This window comes from Glycine max, chromosome 18, assembly GCF_000004515.6.
Source record: "Glycine max cultivar Williams 82 chromosome 18, Glycine_max_v4.0, whole genome shotgun sequence".
Classification (NCBI taxonomy): domain Eukaryota; kingdom Viridiplantae; phylum Streptophyta; class Magnoliopsida; order Fabales; family Fabaceae; genus Glycine; species Glycine max.
The window spans coordinates 50633435-50654172 of record NC_038254.2 but is presented as its reverse complement, the minus strand read 5'-3'; the positions used below and the strand labels follow the sequence as shown (position 1 = coordinate 50654172).

At 32.6% G+C, this 20738-nt stretch overlaps 2 protein-coding genes and 1 long non-coding RNA gene across 4 annotated transcripts; 1 reads left to right on the top strand and 2 right to left on the bottom strand.

Annotated features, from left to right (window-relative positions):
• Positions 1-211: 211 nt before the first annotated feature.
• On the bottom strand, positions 212-754 carry LOC100798283 (uncharacterized). Its single transcript, XM_026126901.1, has one exon. The coding sequence runs from the start codon at positions 752-754 to the stop codon at positions 212-214; it is 543 nt and encodes a 180-aa protein (XP_025982686.1).
• A 9276-nt stretch (positions 755-10030) lies between these two features.
• LOC100813938 (BTB/POZ domain-containing protein At3g08570) lies at positions 10031-13851 on the top strand. 2 transcript variants are annotated; one of them, XM_006602666.4, is made up of 5 exons: positions 10031-10467; positions 11105-11171; positions 11518-12675; positions 13046-13508; positions 13731-13851. In XM_006602666.4, exons 1-5 carry the CDS (start codon positions 10391-10393, stop codon positions 13760-13762), a joined length of 1797 nt encoding a protein of 598 aa, XP_006602729.1. In that variant the 5' UTR covers positions 10031-10390; the 3' UTR covers positions 13763-13851. The 2 variants fall into 2 exon arrangements, with proteins under 2 accessions (XP_006602729.1, XP_006602728.1); XM_006602665.4 differs by having other exon boundaries at positions 13046-13851.
• An 842-nt stretch (positions 13852-14693) lies between these two features.
• LOC121173915 (uncharacterized) lies at positions 14694-15748 on the bottom strand. The gene is made up of 2 exons (XR_005889535.1): positions 14878-15748; positions 14694-14779 (listed from the first exon to the last, which is right to left on the bottom strand). It is a non-coding gene; the product is annotated as an uncharacterized lncRNA (long non-coding RNA).
• Between the last annotated feature and the right edge of the window lie 4990 nt (positions 15749-20738).

Here is a 20738-nt window from a genome sequence, read left to right as displayed (position 1 = left end):
CAAGCGATTGGTTTAACACATTAATGTCATTGTTTGAACCTGCAACTCCAAAAAATGCATGTCAAATTCACAAGTCTTGTGAAGCGACGACTTCCAGTATTATTGTAGGTTTGCGATTATCACCTCTACGATATTGGTCCTGTCATGCAACTGGACAATTTTTCCACTCCAAATGCATGCAATCAATAGAACCTAACATACCTAGAAACCCTTATGCATCTCCAATTTGTAGTAGGTGATTGATGTCATTGTTGTTGGGTCTTTTCAAATACTCTTGTCCAAATATCTCATTAACACCCCTTACAAATTTTTGTAAGCATTGAGTTGCAGTGCATTCGTCAATTCTAACGTACTCATCCACACAATCAGCATGTGATCCATATGCAAGTATACGAATAGCTGCAATGCACTTTTGTAATGGCGAGAGACACATTCTACCAACAACATCAGATCTCATTTGAAAATACTCATCATGATTACTAAGAGCATTGATAATTCGGATGAACAATTTTTGTCGTATTTGGTACCTACATCGGAATTGAGTCTTGGTGTATATCGAATTTTCTGAGAAGTAGTCATTCATCAATCGTAGATGTTCATCTTCACGATTGCGATTAATGACTCTTCTAGGCCTTCTTTGTTGACTGTTGTTGCCTCCTTGTTGTTGCATCGCACATAAGTATCTCATGATTTGTTCATCACTATCGTCAACTGTTTCGTAAACAATTTGTTTCCAATCTTGGTCCAAAGTCATTATTTCAACCCATTGTATGAATGATTGAATGCACAAACAAGTGAAAGAAGAATATTGTTTGAAGGAAACGTACAACAATGAATGAGAATTGAACAAGTAAATACCAAATTGTACAACATCTAGTTCCATAATGGCTAGTTTCAGAAATTAAAAAAATGAACAAATTATAATACGGTTAAAATAAATAAATAAAACAAATCAAACATGATTCCTAAAAATAAAAATTAAAAGACAGTTACTACAAATTAAAACTACCTAATAAATTAATACTAGATTCCTAAGTTATTCCGAATTATTTTACAAAAGGTTTCATGGTATTTGAGTTGAGTCTCAGACATTGTAGAGTGTCCTTCATTAGAATGTCCTAATACTCCTTTTTCAATTCTTTCTCCCTTAAGGCTGCTAGTTTGGTGTTGACAACATTTTTTCCCTCATTGCTTCCTCCACACTAGTCAAATCAACAGTATTGGTAGATGTTCCTACTCCTTTCCCCTTGCTCTTCCTTTTGGCCGTCTTTTGTCCCATTGGACGGACAATTGTAGACGGTGTATCAGCTTTAGCATCTTCGATCAGTGTTTCTGGATTAGATGATGAAGAATATGCCTTAGATGTCGAAATCTTCATCTTTTTGGAGCAATTTTTAGTAAACTACTCTAACCATTTAGGTTGATCTTTCAAGAGTCGCCAAGCATGTTCCAAACCAAAATTGGTTCCTTTGTCTTCCTTCCAAATGGCATATGCATTAAGCATGATATCGTTATTTGTGCAACCACTTTTCTTCAATGATATTGCTTGCTTGTAATGACTCTTGAATTTTTTCACACCGAGATTATTTTTTTATCATTGTGATTTCAATTGATTAACTGTTCTTTCACAAAATTCACCTCGAAATTTGTTGTAATTTTCCATGACACTCAACCAAAACGCTTTTTTTCCTTGACCAACTCCAACAATTGGATTAGTTGAGATGTTGAGCCATGAACTAATGAGGTGTGTATCTTTTTCAATTGCAAAGGCGATTCGAGGCTTCCTTTATGTCAAAGACCCTCCTACTTCGTCAATGGTGATCTCGTCTAGCCCAATTTGGAAAGAAAATTGTGGAAATTACGAACCAATGTCATCATTTGAAACCATTGTAGGACTGTTTGCGCGGATTGAAGGAAATATTTGCAAACTTTGAGAATTAACGGTAGAAGCGATTTGAGTGTTTAACATAAAATAATTTGGTGGTGGTGATGGTAAAAAAGGAGGGGGAAAAAAGAAGACAATTTTGTGAATTTTGGATTGAAGGAGACATGTTGTGATTTTGTATAAAAATTTATATAATTTTGCCAATCAAATTGATTTGGATCCATTTGAAAAAAAAAATTAAATGAGCTTGAATTTGGAAAAAAAATTAATTGAGATTGAATTTGGAAAAAAATAAATGAGATTGAATATGAAAAAAAATTAATTGAGATTGAATATGAAAAAAAAGTGAGTTTGAATTTGAAAAAAAATTAACTGAGATTGAACTTGGAAAAAAAATTAAATGAGATTGAATATGGAAAAAAAATTAATTGAGATTGAATATGAAAAAAAATGAGCTTGAATTTGGAAAAAAAAGTTAACCTTGAATTTAGAAAAAAAAATAACTGAGATTGAATTTGCAAAACAAAATTAATTGAGCTTGAATTTGGAAACTAGGTTGACAAATGAAAAATGAGAATGTCAATTGGGTGTACAAATTGTTACTATTTGAATTAATTTATACTGTGCAAACCACTTTCCGACTGTTCAGATTTTTTTTCTGACCGTTGTACTATGTAAAACATTTTTTTCGACTATTACACTATGCAAAATGCTTATTGTGTAGTAATGGTCACTATGTACACAATGACCATTTTCAATCCCTCAACCTTCCCCAGCGTCCACTCTCCTCTCTTTTTTTCTTACTTTTTCCTCCTCCCTCTCTCATGCCTCTTCATCTCCCATGCTCCACTATCTCCTTTCCCCACTCAGATTTTTTAATTTCCCCATTTTTTCCTCTTCCTCCTCCCTCTCGGCCTCTTCATCTCCCACGTTCCACGTTTTTTTCTCATTGTTTCCCCCTTCCCTCTCCCCCTCCTACGACACCCAACGTGCACTCAACAAAGGTATTTTTTTTCCTTCCTCTTATGTTCTTCCATTTTCGTTTTTGTTTTTTTTTCTTCTTCCATTGTTTTTTGTCATTCCTGTAGATTGGTTGTTGGTTTGTTGGTCCTGTTTGTAATTTTATTTTTAAACATTGTACAAAGATTTTTAGGGTTCTTCTACAAGAACTCATTCTTCATCCTAGAGATCTCTGCACTATCTTTATTGCAAGATTAGATCTTGAGTATAATATATTTGCTCAATATCTAACATTAAAGATGCTTTAATAGAAAATCAACATTTTTTAAAGCATATTATTATTGCAGGGAGCATTTATTGATTTTGTTGATAATTAATTTTTGGAGAATCTAATCGGTCATCTTGAATATGATTCTTTTCTCTCAATCACATTTTTTCAACCACATTTTGCAGATCTTAAAATGATTACAGTTTTAGTCTTTAAAAAAAATTATTGATATTCTCACTTTTCAATGAGATATTAAAACATTTATTCCATTTTTATCTTGTAATAAATAATATTATCTTGAAATAATTAATAATATATCTATTGAAATTAAGAGAGAAATATTTTAATAAAATCATTCCCTAATAAATGTTAATTATCTTGAAATACTTACTTTTTGGGCATGTGTGAAAAAACCTTAAATATCAATTATTTTGGGACAAAAAGAGTGATTTTTATATATTTTTTAATCTATTTAATGTGGTTTTATCATCAAATAATCATATTTTAATGATTAAATTATAATTTTGATCTCCTAATTTTAATTGTAACATTTCTTCAAATTTTATAAATTGACCATTTTAATTTATCTGTTAATAATTTTGATTAATAAAGTTAATAGGTTAGTTATAAACTAATTTTTTTACAAAAGTTAATTACAAATAAATTAAAAATTATTAATTATTTAAAAACTTAATTTATAATTAATTTAATAACTTTACTAGTCATAGTCATGATTATTAGTTAATAATTTAACCGATGATATTATTTTTATACAAAATTAATTAACTTAATATTAAAATAAAAAATTATAGACATATTACAAATTTAGAATTAGAAAAAAAAAGTTGGAGAGACCATGACCCCATCCTTCCAAATACCTAACTTATAAATACGTACAACTTGACTTGACCATTCAAAATATGTCATGTATCAACATCCTTCTATGTGAGAGATAAAGTTAGCATACAAAATATCTTAACAAGGCTTCACATTTAATGGAGCCATAAAGAAACTCTATTTGATTTAGAGCATTAAAAAGTTAATACCTTAACTACTTTTTTTTAGGGTAATACCTTAATTACTGTGGGACTTACTTGTCATGGGTCTTCGAAATTGAAAAAAAAAACTTTTTTGTGATTTCATATTTTTTATCAGAGTTTCTATGTTACGTTTAATAATTTGGGAGATTTTGATACTATTAATTGTTTAACTAATTAAATTATATGTCACCTTTTGATTTTTTTTTTCAAATTATTTTTTGATTATTAATTTTAGAAATTTTAAGTTGTAAATTTTTTCAATTAAAAAATATGATTAAAGATAACCTTACAAGAAGTCTAAAATCTTTTAGTTACTTTTAACACTTTTTATAAAAAATCTCTTGAGATTTAGGGTTTAAAAATTTCTTATTATTATTTTTTAAGCATAGGTTTTATAAAAATTGTGAAAGTAACTAAAAATATTTTAGGGTTTAGATTTCTAATTTTAAAAGTGTGAAAGTAACTAATTTTAAAAAGTTACAATTTTCAAATTTTTAAAAATAATAATTAAGGATTAAGTAAAAAATAATAATTAATAAGAAAATGACATATAATTTGATTGGTTAAAAATTTAATAGAATTAAAATTTCTCAAATTATTGGATCACCATAAAAACTCATTTTTTATTAATATTAAAAAACATGTTAACCAAACACCCGTTGCTAATATATCTATCAATATAATATATCCGAATGAGGCATGCATAAGACTAAAAAAAATGAGAATTTCATGGATTGTTTCATGTGTGGTATATAGCAGTCGCTTCCATTATTCCCATCTTAATGTCAGTGTATCTAATTTTCCTAATGGACTTTTCATTAACTTGAAACAGGTGGCATGTGAAGACGATTTGGGAGAAAATGTCTTACCCTTAACTCGGGGTACACGCTTCACTTGACTTATAATCCATTGATAAAAAATACGCATGGAAATTGGAAACAGAATAAAAATATTGGATAAAAAAAAGTTTGGAGATGTTGATCGGTCATCAAATAATTTAACAACTAAAGTCATAAATATAAAAAAATTTAACGATTAAAATCATAATTTATCCTTTTTTGAAATATATATTAATGTATTTGTATCTTATATTAAAAAAAATTCATGCATCTCATCCCCTATTCGTACCCAATTTTAGTTGTTGAAAAATAATTTAAATTTGTAATTTCAAATCTTTAAAATATTATTTAGATTTAAAAAGAGTGTTATCTTATTTTTAGAATGTTGTTTAGAATATATATATATATATATTAGAGATTTATTTACTCATTTATAATTAAGATTCTAGGATTTATAAATAGAGACTTTTGACATGAGAAGAATTACACCCTCAAGAGAGATCATCACTCTAAGCTAAGTGAGAGAGGAGGTTATCATGTGAAGAAATGGTTTATAAATTTGTCCAATTTATTCAAAAACTGTGAGACTATGAATGTAGGAATGATTAACAAATTCTGTTTAGGAATGATTATTACGAAAAAAAAAAAAAAGCTTACAAATATGTGATCTTTTCTTTTTAAACTTATGGTAATGTCTTTTGTTTTGTTATGTGTTTTCTCGTCAATATGAATCAAGTAAACAGAAGTGTGTTTTTCCCAACACCATAGATGAAAGATGGAAAAGGAACATGAATCAAAACGATTAGGATGGAGAAGGAGAAGTGATTGTACAATTGCTACCTAGACTTTTTTTCATTGATGCAGACAAAGGTGGGTTCACTGGGTTAAGCAATAAGCAGTGACAAATTCTGGTAGATATATAGGCTGAACAATAAGCAGTGTTGAGAGGATGATGGGTAATTAAAGAAATAATCTGGATTATTGATACAAGAGTGTCTAATCAAATTACTAGAAATTTAATTGATATTTCTGCACAAGCTGGAAATTATGTAAGGATGCTCCGTGTGATTGTTAAATGCAAAGAAGATTATGTTAATTAAGAAGGAAATTATGATTCTTGAAGGTAGATTGAAACTTAGCAATGTGTTATATGTTCCTAGATTAAACTGCGACTTGAGAGGACGTTCATTGGAATGAGTAAACGAAGAGAAGGCACTAGTTCATTGATCCTAGTTGCATCAATATTTTCAAATTAGCAAAATGGAATAAACCAAATCACAAAATGACAATATCTAACATACTTAATTTAAGCACCAAAAGGTTCCAAGTACATCAATAAAGCAAAAACATAATTTGCTTTGTAATTACAATACGCAAAAAATTACATTGCTCACAAAGCTATTACAGTCATTCACTAGACTTGTCACCATCTCCTTTTCCATTAGCTAGAGAAGCTGCTAGCAATGTCCCCTTTGTAAAAAATTGTAGCTTTATCAATGTGAAGTTTAAGGGTCACTCAATGTTGTAATTAGGTGGACTATTATATCTAAATGGCATTAGTTCAACATGTCTAAAATGTGGGGGTTCTTCGAAAAGATTCCTCGAACCAGTGTTGCTCTTCACCATAATACAAGGAATCAATAAAAGGAACAAGAAGAGGAGAGGAAACCATAAGTATTCTCAAACCTAAAGCAAGCTTCCCTTCACCTCCATAGCTCCAAGCCCACACCAGTTCTATAACTGAAACTCTCGTAAAACCATAATCAATGATAATTCTTAGACACAAAATATTGATGCTTCAACCCAACCATGTTGCATAATGGGGAGAAAATAACATAACAAAAATAAATAAATCTAAGAATTGATAAAGTATTTTATAAAACTTCTGATATGTAGGGTATGGACAGTTCTGAGTTCCCTAACACCCTTCAACTTCTGTCTCTCTCCCCCCCACCCCCGAAAAAAAAGTGATGAAAATTAAAACCTAAAAGAAGTGTCATATGTACACCGTATAATAGATGAAGTCAATCATAGATGTACCTTGAAATACACAGTGACACATGAAGAAAAATACGCATTTACAGGACTGACCCAATAAACCAACTAAAACTTATGTTTTAAGTCCATTAATATAAAGTTATTTGCTATTAGTTTTTAAAGTAAAAAAGACCTCACATATTAACTAAAATGACTTGCATATCACTCTTTTCTTTAAGGTAGAAAATGTTTTTCTCAACTTTTACTTTTGACCTCATTTTCTATTGAATTGGCCCTCATCACGAATAAATTTGATGGAAAATGTGGTATTATGTAAACAAGTTTAAAGAATAATGAAGATGGAGGTTCAAAATTAGGGTTTAAATAATAATAAAGATAGGATAAAAAAGAGGATTTTAAAAATAACAAATATGGAGGTGTAAAAATAGGGTTTGAAAGGGTATGGTTGATAATTAAAAAATATATAAACAAAAGGATGGGGGGGGGGGGGGGGGGTAAAAATAGGGCATAAAAGGGTATGATTGTTAAAACATAATTCCAAAAACTACTTTTCAAAAATGATATATGTTGTTTTGAAAAGTTGTTTTTAGGATTAGGTATTTTGTTGAAACATAGTTCTGGAAATTACTTTTTAGAATTGATATATATGATTCTGGAAAGTATTTTCCAGAACAACATTTTAACGAATAAAATGGTATAATTGACAACAAAAGAATAAAAAGAGTAGGGATGGAGGAGTGTACTTAGAAAATTAGAGGTGTAAATAGCAAGTGCCACACTTTAGTTTTGTGCTCCTCGCTGTCCCAATGAGACGAAATCCACTGTAACAAGTATGATGGAAACTCTTCCTCTAAGCTCCTAAGTAATGGAAGGTGATAGATTACGTGCGATGATTCTAACAATAAATTCAGTAAAAACGAAAACTAAGAGATAATTAAAACTGGAAAAGAATGTGAACCTTTTGGTGTGTATCCTTTTTGTGTGTGTGTGCGTGTTATTCTATTGCATAAAGGTATATCATATTTATGTGATATTATTTGAATTTCAGTTGAGAGAATTTAAAAGTATTTTTATTAACAAATCTTCCTTTTTACCATTTTATGTATTGGAATTTAGAACTGTATATATTGTAATTTATCTAAATATAGCCTTAATCATTTTGATCCCATTATACTTGCTGGTGGTTGCTTGGTTTTTAAGACACTTGTTAAGGTATGTCGCAGGTACATGATGATGTGCTTCTGGGCTCATGTGAATTGGGTTTTAGATTCTCCTTTAATTAGGACAGATGTAGTTTATGATAATTGAGCCGTTTAGGTATAAGACGTGCCCAGAGCATTTTGTAAGGTCAGAATTTTACTTCATAACTTTTTTTTTGGAAAATAATTTCGTTATATTGAAAAATGATTATACTTGTCTTGAAGCTAAATAAAGTATTAATGGTTAAATTATAAAAGGTCACCCACAAATTAAGGAGAACTTTAGTATAAAATAGAAACGGGATGTTAATATCTTATTAGACGCCAGACAAGAAAGGAATATACTTGTTTCTTAGTACAGTTGTCTTGCCATATATTATTTATAATTGGCAAATACTATCAATTATATAACAAAGATTAGAAACTATGAATTAATTAATATAAAATTATTTGTTTAAATTTAATTAGTAATCTTAATTTAAGTTTCAAACATGTAAACATTTAGAGACTTAGATTATTTTCATCACTGAAAAAGATAAATATAATTTAGAAAAAATATATTATCAATAATAATAATAATAATATATAAATAATTTGGGAAAGGAATTAAGAAGGCAGAGTGTGTAGTGGTGCTATCTCTATAATTGCATCTTTATTGAGTTCCGTGACATGGATCCATGTCAGATGTCCTTAGACCACTTTTTCTTTTGAACCTCTCTCCCTTCCCTTTCTTCTGCCTTCTAGGCTCCAACATTGACCCCTTACCCTTACCTTCACCAAATCAACCCCACTATGCCATCGTGATTTGTTGCATCATATGGATCGTGCCCTTACCCTACGTGTCACTTCTTTTACTTTGCAACCTTAATCCCATTGCTACTATATTGTGCAAGGATATATACTTCCGTAGATTGTATAAGAATATCATAAGGGTAAAAGTAAGATTAAGGTGATTTTCACAGTGGCGTGCATAAAAGTATGTGACGAATTCTCAATCATTATTCTAGTTTGTCTAGTAAGAAATGCATAAAAATAACTTATAATCTTAATCTTAATATACATATATATATAAAAAATTATCATTATCAACAAAATTTATATTATCATCTGATAAATTATAGATGATAATTTTCTTTAACAACTGCTAGTCAGAACCATTAGTTAAACAAATCAAAAAAAAGAAAAAATTATTGAAATACTTAATATTATATTATTTATGATTTTTTTACTTTAATAATAATTATCTTAAAAATCATATTTACTATTATTTTTTATTGAATGCAGCGTGAAATTTTTTACACTAACCATACATAAAAATTTAAACTTATTTCATCATTCTTTGATAAACATGAACAAATTAAAAAGAGAAAGTTCATGTTTTGAATTTTGAAGTTCAATTGTAATTCCCACACAAGTAGTGAATTAACAGTTTTTACATATAAAAACATTTAAATTTATACAACAGATACAACTTCACATTTGATTTTAACTTGCTATGTTGTGTAACTGTGATTAATGGGGACTATTAAAGCCATAATTGTAGCGTTTGGTTTTGGTCATTTCAATTCAAAATCGAAACCCAATAAAGCAAGGTGGCGCCACAGGCACACAACCATGTTGTGTTTCTGTTAGCAAAAAAATTACCACCGAAACTCAGTCTTTTTGTAACGTAATGTGTCCACGTCCAAGGCCAACAATGGTAATTGATTAGATAATAACATGTGAATATGAAGTCTGAACACTGTATTTGTATAGTGTATGGTAATTGTATTATAACGCAAAAGCCAGAAACAAAAGCAGCCAAAAAGCAAAAGATGGTTCAGCACTGGTAATAAGAAGACCATAGGCTGGCTATTACTACACACACAGCACATGTTATGAAAACGAAAAGAAAAAGCTACTATGTTGTATTTTTCTGATGGCACTTGTGAATAATTGAATGCTATGGTGAGGGTCTTTTGGGGCGTTTACTCCAAAATATTCCTGAACCATAGCAATCTGCAATCTCCCCGTACGCATCATTTGATAGTTTAATCATCAAAAACAGCCACAGCACAGCACAGGCCTCATCAGTTTTGTGTTGCTGTTCCTGAAACATACACAGATCAGGTAGCAGGAGGAGGAGGAGTTGCACTTTGCTCAACTCTCCTCACTCTTTTCTTCTAACAGATAGATAGATAGATACATAGTGAGAAAGAAAGATGGTTTCTGAAACCTCACTCTCTTCTTCTAAACGCTCTCCAGCTACTCCTAAGTTCTGCAACTCATTCACTACTAGGTACTTCAGCAACACCCGCACGTCATATCCTCTCTTTGTTTCTTGTTTCTATCTATTTGACTATGTTATGTATGTCTTGTTGTGGGAGTGTAATATGTACTAGTGTGTCATATTTCATCTGATAGTAGATTAAGAATCTAACTTCATCTCTAACCAAGGTAGTCTAGTTTAGTTGATTGAGTAGGGTGCGTGAGTTATTGTAAACCTCCTGATACCTGTCTTCAATTCTTACGGATAAAAAAAGAGGATGTAACTTCATGTCCTTGTTTTGCTACTCTTCATTTCATCCTAGTTCTATCTAACTGGTCTTGAAATTAAAGTATTTGTTTGCTTGGTATGTCCTTCTGGATTTTATTGACAAAGGTTATGCATATTATCCAACAAAATTTTGATGGTGAGATATTTTCAAGTTTTTGAGCTAGACAGAGATTATCTAAATTCTTGGGAACATTCAAGATGAATTGCATGCTAAAAGACAACATTTTTTATGTGCTGTTATTCTCAACTCTTTCATTTGTTTCATTGTGAAATTTTTTTGGGTTAGGGGTGGCAAGAGTCAGAGGATGCTGTGGATTTCAGAATTCATGCTTCCTTAATAGGATTTGTGACAGTTGTCATATTGTTTTCTTGATTGCAGGATATTTGCTGATGTTGCTGGTGACATTACAATTGTCGTTGATGGCGAGTCTTTTCTTCTGCATAAGGTAAAATCTTTGAAGATGCGGTTGTGTTCTATTTGTCATTGAGTTGTAAGTTTTTATCCGCTAAACTTTAGTTGTCATGGCTTTAATTTGGGTGTCTCTTTTACCAGCTGCTATGAATCCATTATATGCTAACAAACAACTAAAATCAACCACTATTTGCCAAAAGTCTTATGCCTACTTTATGATACCAAAGAAAAAAGTAGATGACTTCTATTTGGCTTCTTTTGAGTACAAAATAGCTGCACCAGTCAAGTCAATACTATTCAGTTAATGTCTTTACAGAAACAGTATCTTAATTCAAAATCTATATTAAAACTAATTTATTAGTTTGTGCTTGTTCATGAAGTTTCCCTTGGTGACTCTAAGTGGGAAGATCCGGAAGATGGTGGCTGAAGCCAAGGGTTCCAATGTTTCAAGCTTGGAGCTCATCAACTTTCCAGGGGGTCACCAGACATTTGAACTTGCCATGAAGTTCTGTTATGGAATGAATTTTGAGATTACAACATTTGATGTTGCGCGGCTTCGATGTGCAGCAGAGTACCTAGAAATGACAGAAGAATACAGGGAGCAAAACCTCATCTCAAGAACAGATATTTATCTGAATGAGATTGTATTTCAAAGTCTTCAGAAGTCAGTGGAAGTGCTATCCACCTGTGAGATGTTACCTCCAGATACAGTGGATGAAATTGAAATATCAAACGGATGCGTGGAAGCCATTGCAATGAATGCTTGCAAGGAGCAACTAGTTTCTGGTTTATCTAAATTAGACTGTGATGGTAAATCTGAAGAGCTAAAGGAGGATTGTGTTGCATGGTGGGTTGAAGATCTCTCGGTTTTGCGAATAGATTACTTCCAAAGAGTTATTTGTGCCATGGGAAGAATGGGGGTGAGATCGGACAGCATTATTGCATCACTGATGCATTATGCTCAATCATCATTAAAGGGCATTGGAAAGTGTCAATTTTGGAATCCATCAAGGACAAACTCAAGTCCAACTAGTGTAGAAAAGGACCAGAGGATAATTGTGGAAACTCTAGTAAGTCTCATGCCAACAGACAAAAGCTCTTCCATTCCATTGACATTTTTGTTTGGCATGTTAAAGATGGCTATCATGTTGGGTGCCACTATCCCCTGTAGGCTTGAGCTTGAAAGGAGGATCGCGTTACGGTTGGAAATGGTCTCACTAGATGATCTGCTTATACCATCTCTACAGAGTGGGGACTCCTTATTTGATGTTGATACAGTTCACAGGCTACTGGTGAATTTCTTGCAACGGGTTGAAGAGGAAGAAACCGAAGATTATGGGTATGAATCTGATGGGTTTTGTTCTTCTGGCCATGGTTCTCTGCTAAAAGTGGGACAGCTTATTGATGCTTATTTAGCAGAAATTGCTCCTGATCCCTACTTAAGTCTACAGAAATTCATTGCTTTGATTGAGATACTTCCTGATTATGCTCGTGTTATCGATGATGGCCTTTATAGAGCTGTGGACATTTATTTGAAGGTAACTTTGCTTGAACTATAGGGAAGAAATATCTATGATTCCAAAATTCTAATGGTTGGGCACTTCCTAGTTAAACCTCATATTCTCAATCATGTAACACTTACCCTCACAAAACTAACCAGTTTGTTATGTTTGTTATTCATTTGAGTTTAATAGACATCAATGTAAAAGTTTTTACACTATCAACTAATCACAAATCATTTTTTATATGACATTTAATCTATATAAAAGTCAATAAACTTAACTTAAAAGATGATTCATGATTATATGACTCTAAAAAAACATTTATACTGTAAGTGCATATATTATTTATTCTATTCATTTTCCTTCTTCATGTTGATAATAGCATTTCTTTTCACTCAATGTTCAGGCACATCCAGCACTAACAGAACAAGAATGCAAGAAGCTATGCAAGTTGATAGACTGCCAGAAGCTGTCTGAAGAAGCATGCAACCATGCAGCCCAGAATGACAGACTTCCACTGCAAATGGTGGTGCAAGTCTTGTACTTCGAGCAGCTGCGTTTGAAGAACGCGTTGTCGGGCAGTTCCGGAGACGGGCTGCTGTCGCAGAGAATAAGCAGTGGTGTTCCAAGTGCAGCCATGTCCCCTAGGGACAACTATGCTTCTCTGCGAAGAGAGAACCGGGAACTGAAGCTGGAGATTTCAAGAATGAGGGTGAGGCTGAGTGAGTTGGAGAAGGAGCAGATGTTCATGAAACAAGGCATCATTGACAAGGCAGGAAATGGAAGAACATTCTTAACCTCACTTTCTAAGGGAATAGGGAGAATTGCAATTTTTAGCAGTCAAGGCGGGGGAAAGCGCCAGAAATCAGGTAGGAAGTCTCGGGGTTCGGAGGGGAAAACTGGTAGGAGTAGGAGATATTCTGTTTCATAGATATTGTTCTTCTTCTTAGCTAAGCTTTTACAACACTCTCTATTCACAACTTGTAAATGAGTTGATCAAAAGTTTGTGTTCATCCTTGGTCACACTAGTTTAGCAGTTGAACTTGAATGTCTCTCATTCTCTTCTTTTTCCCTGCTGTATATGATTTCAGCTGCTGAGCTAAGGTCGAATACTACACAGTGACACTGCTTGCTGCAGTGACACCAAGGAAGCTTCATCAAATACCTCAATTCAATGTGTAGCATCACCTTGTCCTAGGGACACAGTAAAAGCATCTCCTTTCTTTCTCTCACTTTCACACCCTCCTGTTGATAAAATTAAAATGCACTTATTTCTTGTCAAACTTGCCCCTTAGATTGCTTGAAAAAGGAAAATAGTGTAACTTATGCCATCAAATACTCAAATGATTCACCACGGGCTTAAGTTTCTGTAAATTCTAATGACAAATTTAATGATACTAACTAAATTAACCAACTTAAAAGATATAATTTAGTTAAAAGAGTCTTATATTTAGGAATAATAAGTCCAAACTTGGCTAGTAGATGCCTATGGGCGACACTAGTAAGTCTGTTGCTTCCTGCACTCAAATATTGCTTTTTGCACCTCTGGATAATTTTTTTTAACCTTTGGACTGGCCAATCTAGAAGCCAAAAATGGTGCAGCTAGAAATTATGGGTGCAGCAAGAAACAGCCCACTAGTAATTGTCTCTATCCATTCTGTCAAAAATCTCATTATTGGTACATTACTGGCATGCAGCATGCTTCACAAATCCGAAACATATTGTTGGTACACAAGTTGTATTGCCACCAAAAATCATTTTTGGTCATGTAAGATATTTTAAGTTATTGTCAAACTCGTACACGAAAACTGTAAGTTCGGGGTAGTTTAAAAACGTCTTTTAAAATTTCTTTGATACAGAAAATCACAGTCAATGAATATTTATGTATTCAATTCAATGATTAAATAGTAAAGTCTTCTCCATGAGAACCAAGAGTGCACCAATCTATTTATATATATTTGATTTGATTCACATCCTAATTCTTCCTAGGAGGCAACAAGCAAGAAATCCATCATGATGAAGGCCTTTTGAATAATAATGTGTCAAGAAACCTGTCATAGTAATGTTCCTTCTAAGTTGCGATCTTCCAATAAATGTTTTTTGTACCCAATAAATATCTTCAGACACTCCATGTGTTATTCTGAGAGAGAGAGAGAAAAAAAACAGAAAAAATATATAAATATGATTGTGATATTTTTTTTTGGTGGAAAAATGCTGAAAAAGAAACAAAGAAATTACAATCTGGATAGACATTCCCAGAGAGTCGAGATGAAGCAAATCCTTAAGCGAGGCCCTGTCTTCGCAAGCACATCTGCACAGGTATTATCCTCCCTGAGGTTGCGGTCGAACTGAATAATCCAAATTCCAATCCCTATGGATAGTGTGAAGCTCATTAGCATAAAGATGTTGCTGAGGGCACCCATCTCTAATCAAGTCATCAACATGCTTAGAGTCAGAAAAGACTGCCATGATCTCAGAGTGCATGATAATAGTATCCCCAGCATAACCATAAAACCCAATTGTTCCTGTCACTGATGAACTCCACACTTACTCGTCGTCTGCAGAAGGATCTCCTGTTGTGCCAAAGGATCTCTCTGATGCTAACTTGTTTCCGGTGTGTACGAGTTCGAAAAAACGAAGGGGTACCTGCAAAAGACACTTCGACACTTAAGTGAAGGTTCGACTCATAGCTATCGAGGATGTCAAGTGAATATTCAAGTAAAAAACAGTTTTATGTACCTGAGGCTCTACCCTTTATATACTTATCTTATTGGGCCATGGGTTTATGGGTTAGCATGTTTCGATTACCAATTAGGTAATACGCCTCTTAATTTTGTTTCGATGCTTCTGACCAAATAATTATCCTTAAACGGGTTTATTGATGATAATTATGGTCAAATGATACTCACCACTTGTATATGCAAAAGACTGAGACATGTTATATAGAATAAGAAGGCATATGGCCGAAAGGGTACCCAACTTCATAGGGTATGTCACATTAGGTGTCCGCCTTCTTGTCTTGTCCAAATACTTATCCGGTATACCAACCAAAAAGTCACCACTATGGTTCGTGCAAAGGCCTCCATACCCAGCTTTTCTGACATCAATGGTAACACTCTCATCCACATTTAAGACAATCATCTCAACATCTCCCCACAGCCATGAACCAAAAGTGATGGGCCGAGAAAAGGGCTACTGCATAGGAACATCAAAGGCCCTATAAATAGCTTGTTTCAAAGAAGAGACCCTAGCCACACAAGAAAGGGTAGAAGGTTGGAGTGTGACACCCTCTACCCCGACATACATATAAATAAGAAAAACATATAAAAATACAGAATTTAATTATACCAATTTTATCAAAATCATGTACACAAATTCAATCATGTGGGAAAGGGTCACATTCGCTTCACTATTACCAAATAAAACTTATTAAAAACATATTCGGCTCAAAACAAGGTCGTCAAAGTTTATAAGAGAAATCTTGTTAAACAGTAGAATAAAATAAAGTAAAATAACATCATACAATTGAAATAAAAAAGTATGCCTCAATGTCACATGCTATCAGATCATTGTGTCTCAGCGTCCTTTAACACGAGTTTCTTTAAAGTCATACACCTAGTCATCTGCTCCCATGAATACAAGGTTCGAGATCATCACAAGATCTAAACACAAACAATACATAGAGAGTAAGTTATCATATTTCTAAATAAAATACAGATAAACAAAGACATAATTAAAATAAATTATAGAAGTATTTATAACATAGCTCAACTTAATACAATCTACATTACTTCACCACTTTATCATTTAAAATTCATTATAGAAATCACTAATCACGTTATACATGAATCACACACTCGAGTCAAGACGTAACAACACTCATCAATTTCATAATAAATAATTCACAGGCGTTATGCAAAAATTATACTAAGACTCAAGCCTATATGCAATGTGATACCTTGTTAGGGAAAAATCACACCGGACGCTTAGGAGTACATAACAAGACACACCACACAAAAAGTATATCAGGTCACTCTCATCAAATAAAATCATAAGGTGACCAATCAGGGTCACTCTGTTTTACGAGAATGCTCCAACCATATGGGAATGAGATCAACATAGGCTTAAAGGAGTACTCAAATCGAGTGTCTTTACCCCCAATGTCTAGACTCCAAAGAATCCGTTAGGACCTCACCTTCCTGATTAAGTTCCAACCCCTATAACAAGTTTTGCATGCAGACACTGCTCATGAATTATACAATACCCATAATCTCACACTCGTGTTTCAAACATGTTTAACACATTGTGCTACAATTTAACACTCTAGGTTTCTAACTAGGAATCATACACTTTCCCTTTAACACTTTGCACATAAACACTCTTCTCAAGGTAAACATCAGTCAGGTTATTGTATAATTCACAACTCACAACACAAGTATTGTCACATCAAGTGTTAACCATACACTTATTCACAACCAAATTTCATGTTCACAATTTAACATCTCATAATGTCACAATCCACCATCACATGTTTACGTGTATCTCAAAAATTAACACATGTTCAACTTTGCACTAACAATGTTATAATCTCAAAGCAATATATTATCTCACAATTCATCACATATTTAATTTATCACTTATACACAATTTAAATCTCAATTTCACGATCTCAATATAACAATTTATCACAATAAACTAGTAAATCTTATCCAAAACACAAACAAATCATACAAAAATGTTTCCCACAACATGGGGAGTAAAACCCCTCAAACAATTTCACATAATCATACAAAAAGAATTATAATACAATAAACATCTCAAAATAAACCTCAATTTGATCCTCTAAGGATTCATACACATGTTTATTCTAACCCCAATCATGATAAACTCATCTCTTACCTCTAAGCGGACTTACATGTGTAGTCTTAATATAACTTTGCAAATCCTAATGGTGGAGATGTGCGGAAATGCATTTCGAACCTGGTGTCCAAATTTCATGACAATCCAATAATTAATGAGTCCGGGAACGTAGTTTTACTAGGATAGCTTTGGGTGTATGCGGGGAAAACAAAGAGCTACATACGAGGGATATTCCCCTCAGTACAAACATTATTTTGAAAATCACAACATTTCGAACAATGTTCAAATTTCATGACGATCCAACGGTTAAAGAGTCTGAGATCATTATCTTACTGAGATAGGTTTGGATGTATGCAGGAAAAAAAATGATTTTGGAAGAAGGAGAAGGAAAAACGAAATTGAAAAAAAAAAAAAAAGATAAGGACATATCCTCAATGTGCAAATTGACCTAATATATTTATTTAGGTACAACCTATTTTTTCTTTATTTTTTATCATTTTATAAACAAAAATTATATTTTACTCTTTTTATCAAATGAATAAATAAAACATCTTTTTTTTATTTTCATTCAAATCATTATTTTTATTTATTTAATTATAAAAATTTTATTATTTTTCTAAAATTTTATTTATTTTTAAATAAAACAATTAATTTATTTTACAAAAAAAAATAATAGATTTTCCAAACAAACACCATTTCTGTTGCACCATTTAGTGCACAAGACAATAGGGACCATGTTCCCAAATCTATGAGAAGCTTGCTTGATCCAAGCAATCCAGTCATCCCCACGAGGACGATCAACCACAAGCCCTCCAAACATCATGAGCATAATCACATCGGAGTAAATACTGCTCAATAGTTTCCTGGTGATTCTGATAAACCGGGCAAGTGTCATCAAGAATAATACCACGGGCCATAAGCAAAGATCAGGTTGGTATTGCTTTGTGGCAAAGCTGCCACACAAAGAATTGGATGTTCGCAGGGAGTTTAAGCTTCCAAATCCAATTCCAGCTAGCCCCACTATAAAACAGCTCCCTTGAAGCCATTTATAGATTGCACTAACTGAAAAAGTGCATGAAACACAAGGCTCCCAGATCCACAAATCCGGAAGGCTTACCACCAGCATGGGTTTAACACTGACAACATCAGCAGCAGCAGATTGAGGAAGAGTAGAATAAAGCTTGTGAAGATCCCAATCCATCCCATTCCAGACATCTTTAACCTTTAGGATAGAATCATAGATATGCACCAAAGGAACTTTGCCACAAAGAGGCTCCTTAGAAGCTAGTTTCACCATCCCCCACCTTAAAAGGCGAAACCACACCTTAGATCCCTCAAAATCTCAACCCGAAACTTAGTTAGGGAGTGCATTAAGTCCCAAACCAGTTTTCCATGAAGAGCAGTATTTTGAGAACGAGCCAGCCTAACACCCAGGCCGTGGCTACTCCTCCTTTTGGTAATAGTCTTCCAGTTAACAAGGTGGAGACCCCTACTCGTATTCCTCTTCCAAATAAATATTATCACAGTTTTATGCAATTCATCACAAACAAACATATTGAGGGTACCAGTTCACCTGCATGTCGTAACTAGACATGCAGGCCAGAGCTGCATTAGTTAGCACAACTTTTCCTGGTTTATTCAGCAGCCTGCCCTTTCAAGCAGCCAACTTGAAAATGATAATGATATGATGTAATAAGAAGAAATAGATATAAAAACAAATTATCCAATCATTGATCACATATTTAAGTGATAAAGTTATTTGTCAATTATCTCAATCACATCATGTTGGTGATATTTTTGGTGTTTTAGGCAAACAAAAAAAATTATCCTAATTTTTTTTTGTTTGTTCAGGCACCAAAAATCTAAGATCAACCCTGAGGTGGTCAAAGACCCAGAGTTGGTTAATAACTTGTTTTTTTTTCTTCATGTAAGTGGACTTCTCCGGTGTGGAATGGCTATTTGCAATGGATGGGTATTTTAACAGCTCAACAACAAGATGTGGTTTTACATTTCAGCAGTTTGAAGGATATGGATAAAGGGCTTGGGAAGAGATTCAAAGGCAAGGCAAGTGATATGGTTCGCTGCTATGTGAGTGTTATGGAAAGCCGGGAATAATCTTATTTTTAAGGAGAAACAAATTAATATTGAGGAAGCATTGCAAGTTGTAAAATCATCTCAGGGAATTGGCTAAAAGAGCCCGTAAAAAAGGTTTTATTTATCAAATGTCATGTTGGTTTAAATGTTTGCAATTGTAGTGTCATGTGTGGTTTGTGGTATGAAGTAATTTTGCATCCACTTTAAATTAGGTTTAAATATTTTTTTTTATAAGTTAGTGTCTCTTTATTTTTGCTAAGTTAATTTTTTTTAATTTTAGTCTTTTTGTAAGTTGACATTTTTTTTAATTTTGGTCAGGTATTTTACTCATTAATAATCTTTGTAATTTTTTTATTAATTTTGATTCATGTAAGATTTTAATTTTTTTTATTTATAATTCTCATAAGTTCTCACTTACAAGGACTAAAAGTGAAAAAATAAAAATTTACAAGAATTAAAAATGAATAAAATATCTTACAATAATCAAAATTAAAAACACAAAGTTACCATGACTAAAATTAAAAAAATAAACTTACACAGACCAAAAAATAAAAAAAAAATAATAACTTATAAAGATCCAAATTAAAACATATTTAAACCCTTGAAAATATTCTCTTTGCTCAATTGGTTGAAGATGATGGAATGTAAAATATACACGAATTTTCTTTGTAGTCAAAACTTAATTTTAAGAGACTTACAATGATATAATCTAAAAGTATATAACTAAATTGACCGTTGAAGCCAAGAGATGTACACATGAATTCCTGGATAATTACAAGTTGAGTTCTTAGGATCTAAAACATATTTAAATCCTTCAAAATATCCTCTTTGTTCAATTGGTTGAAGATGATGGAGTGTAAAATGTACATATGAATTTTCTTTGTAGTCAAAACTTAATTTTAAAAGACTTACAATGATATAATCTAAAAGTATATAACTAAATTGACCGTTGAAGCCAAGAGATGTACACATGAATTCCTGGATAATTACAAGTCGAGTTCTTAGTGTAGCAAGATGGGATTAAGGATTCTCCATTAAAAACAAGGATAAAACAACCCATATATACATAAGATGAAAGATTGTCCTTTGGTGTTCCTAAATGGTCCTTAAACCCGCAAATAAACCAAGCAAGCACGTAAGAATTA

Bases quoted from the DNA above. Each gene is read 5' to 3' on its own strand.
- LOC100813938 (XM_006602665.4), top strand. From the start codon at position 10,391: ATGGTTTCTGAAACCTCACTCTCTTCTTCTAAACGCTCTCCAGCTACT. The intron at 11,172-11,517 runs GTAAAATCTTTG...TTGTTCATGAAG, and splicing joins AGTCTTTTCTTCTGCATAAG to TTTCCCTTGGTGACTCTAAG. The intron at 12,676-13,045 runs GTAACTTTGCTT...CTCAATGTTCAG, and splicing joins CTGTGGACATTTATTTGAAG to GCACATCCAGCACTAACAGA.
- LOC100798283 (XM_026126901.1), bottom strand. From the start codon at position 754: ATGACTTTGGACCAAGATTGGAAACAAATTGTTTACGAAACAGTTGAC.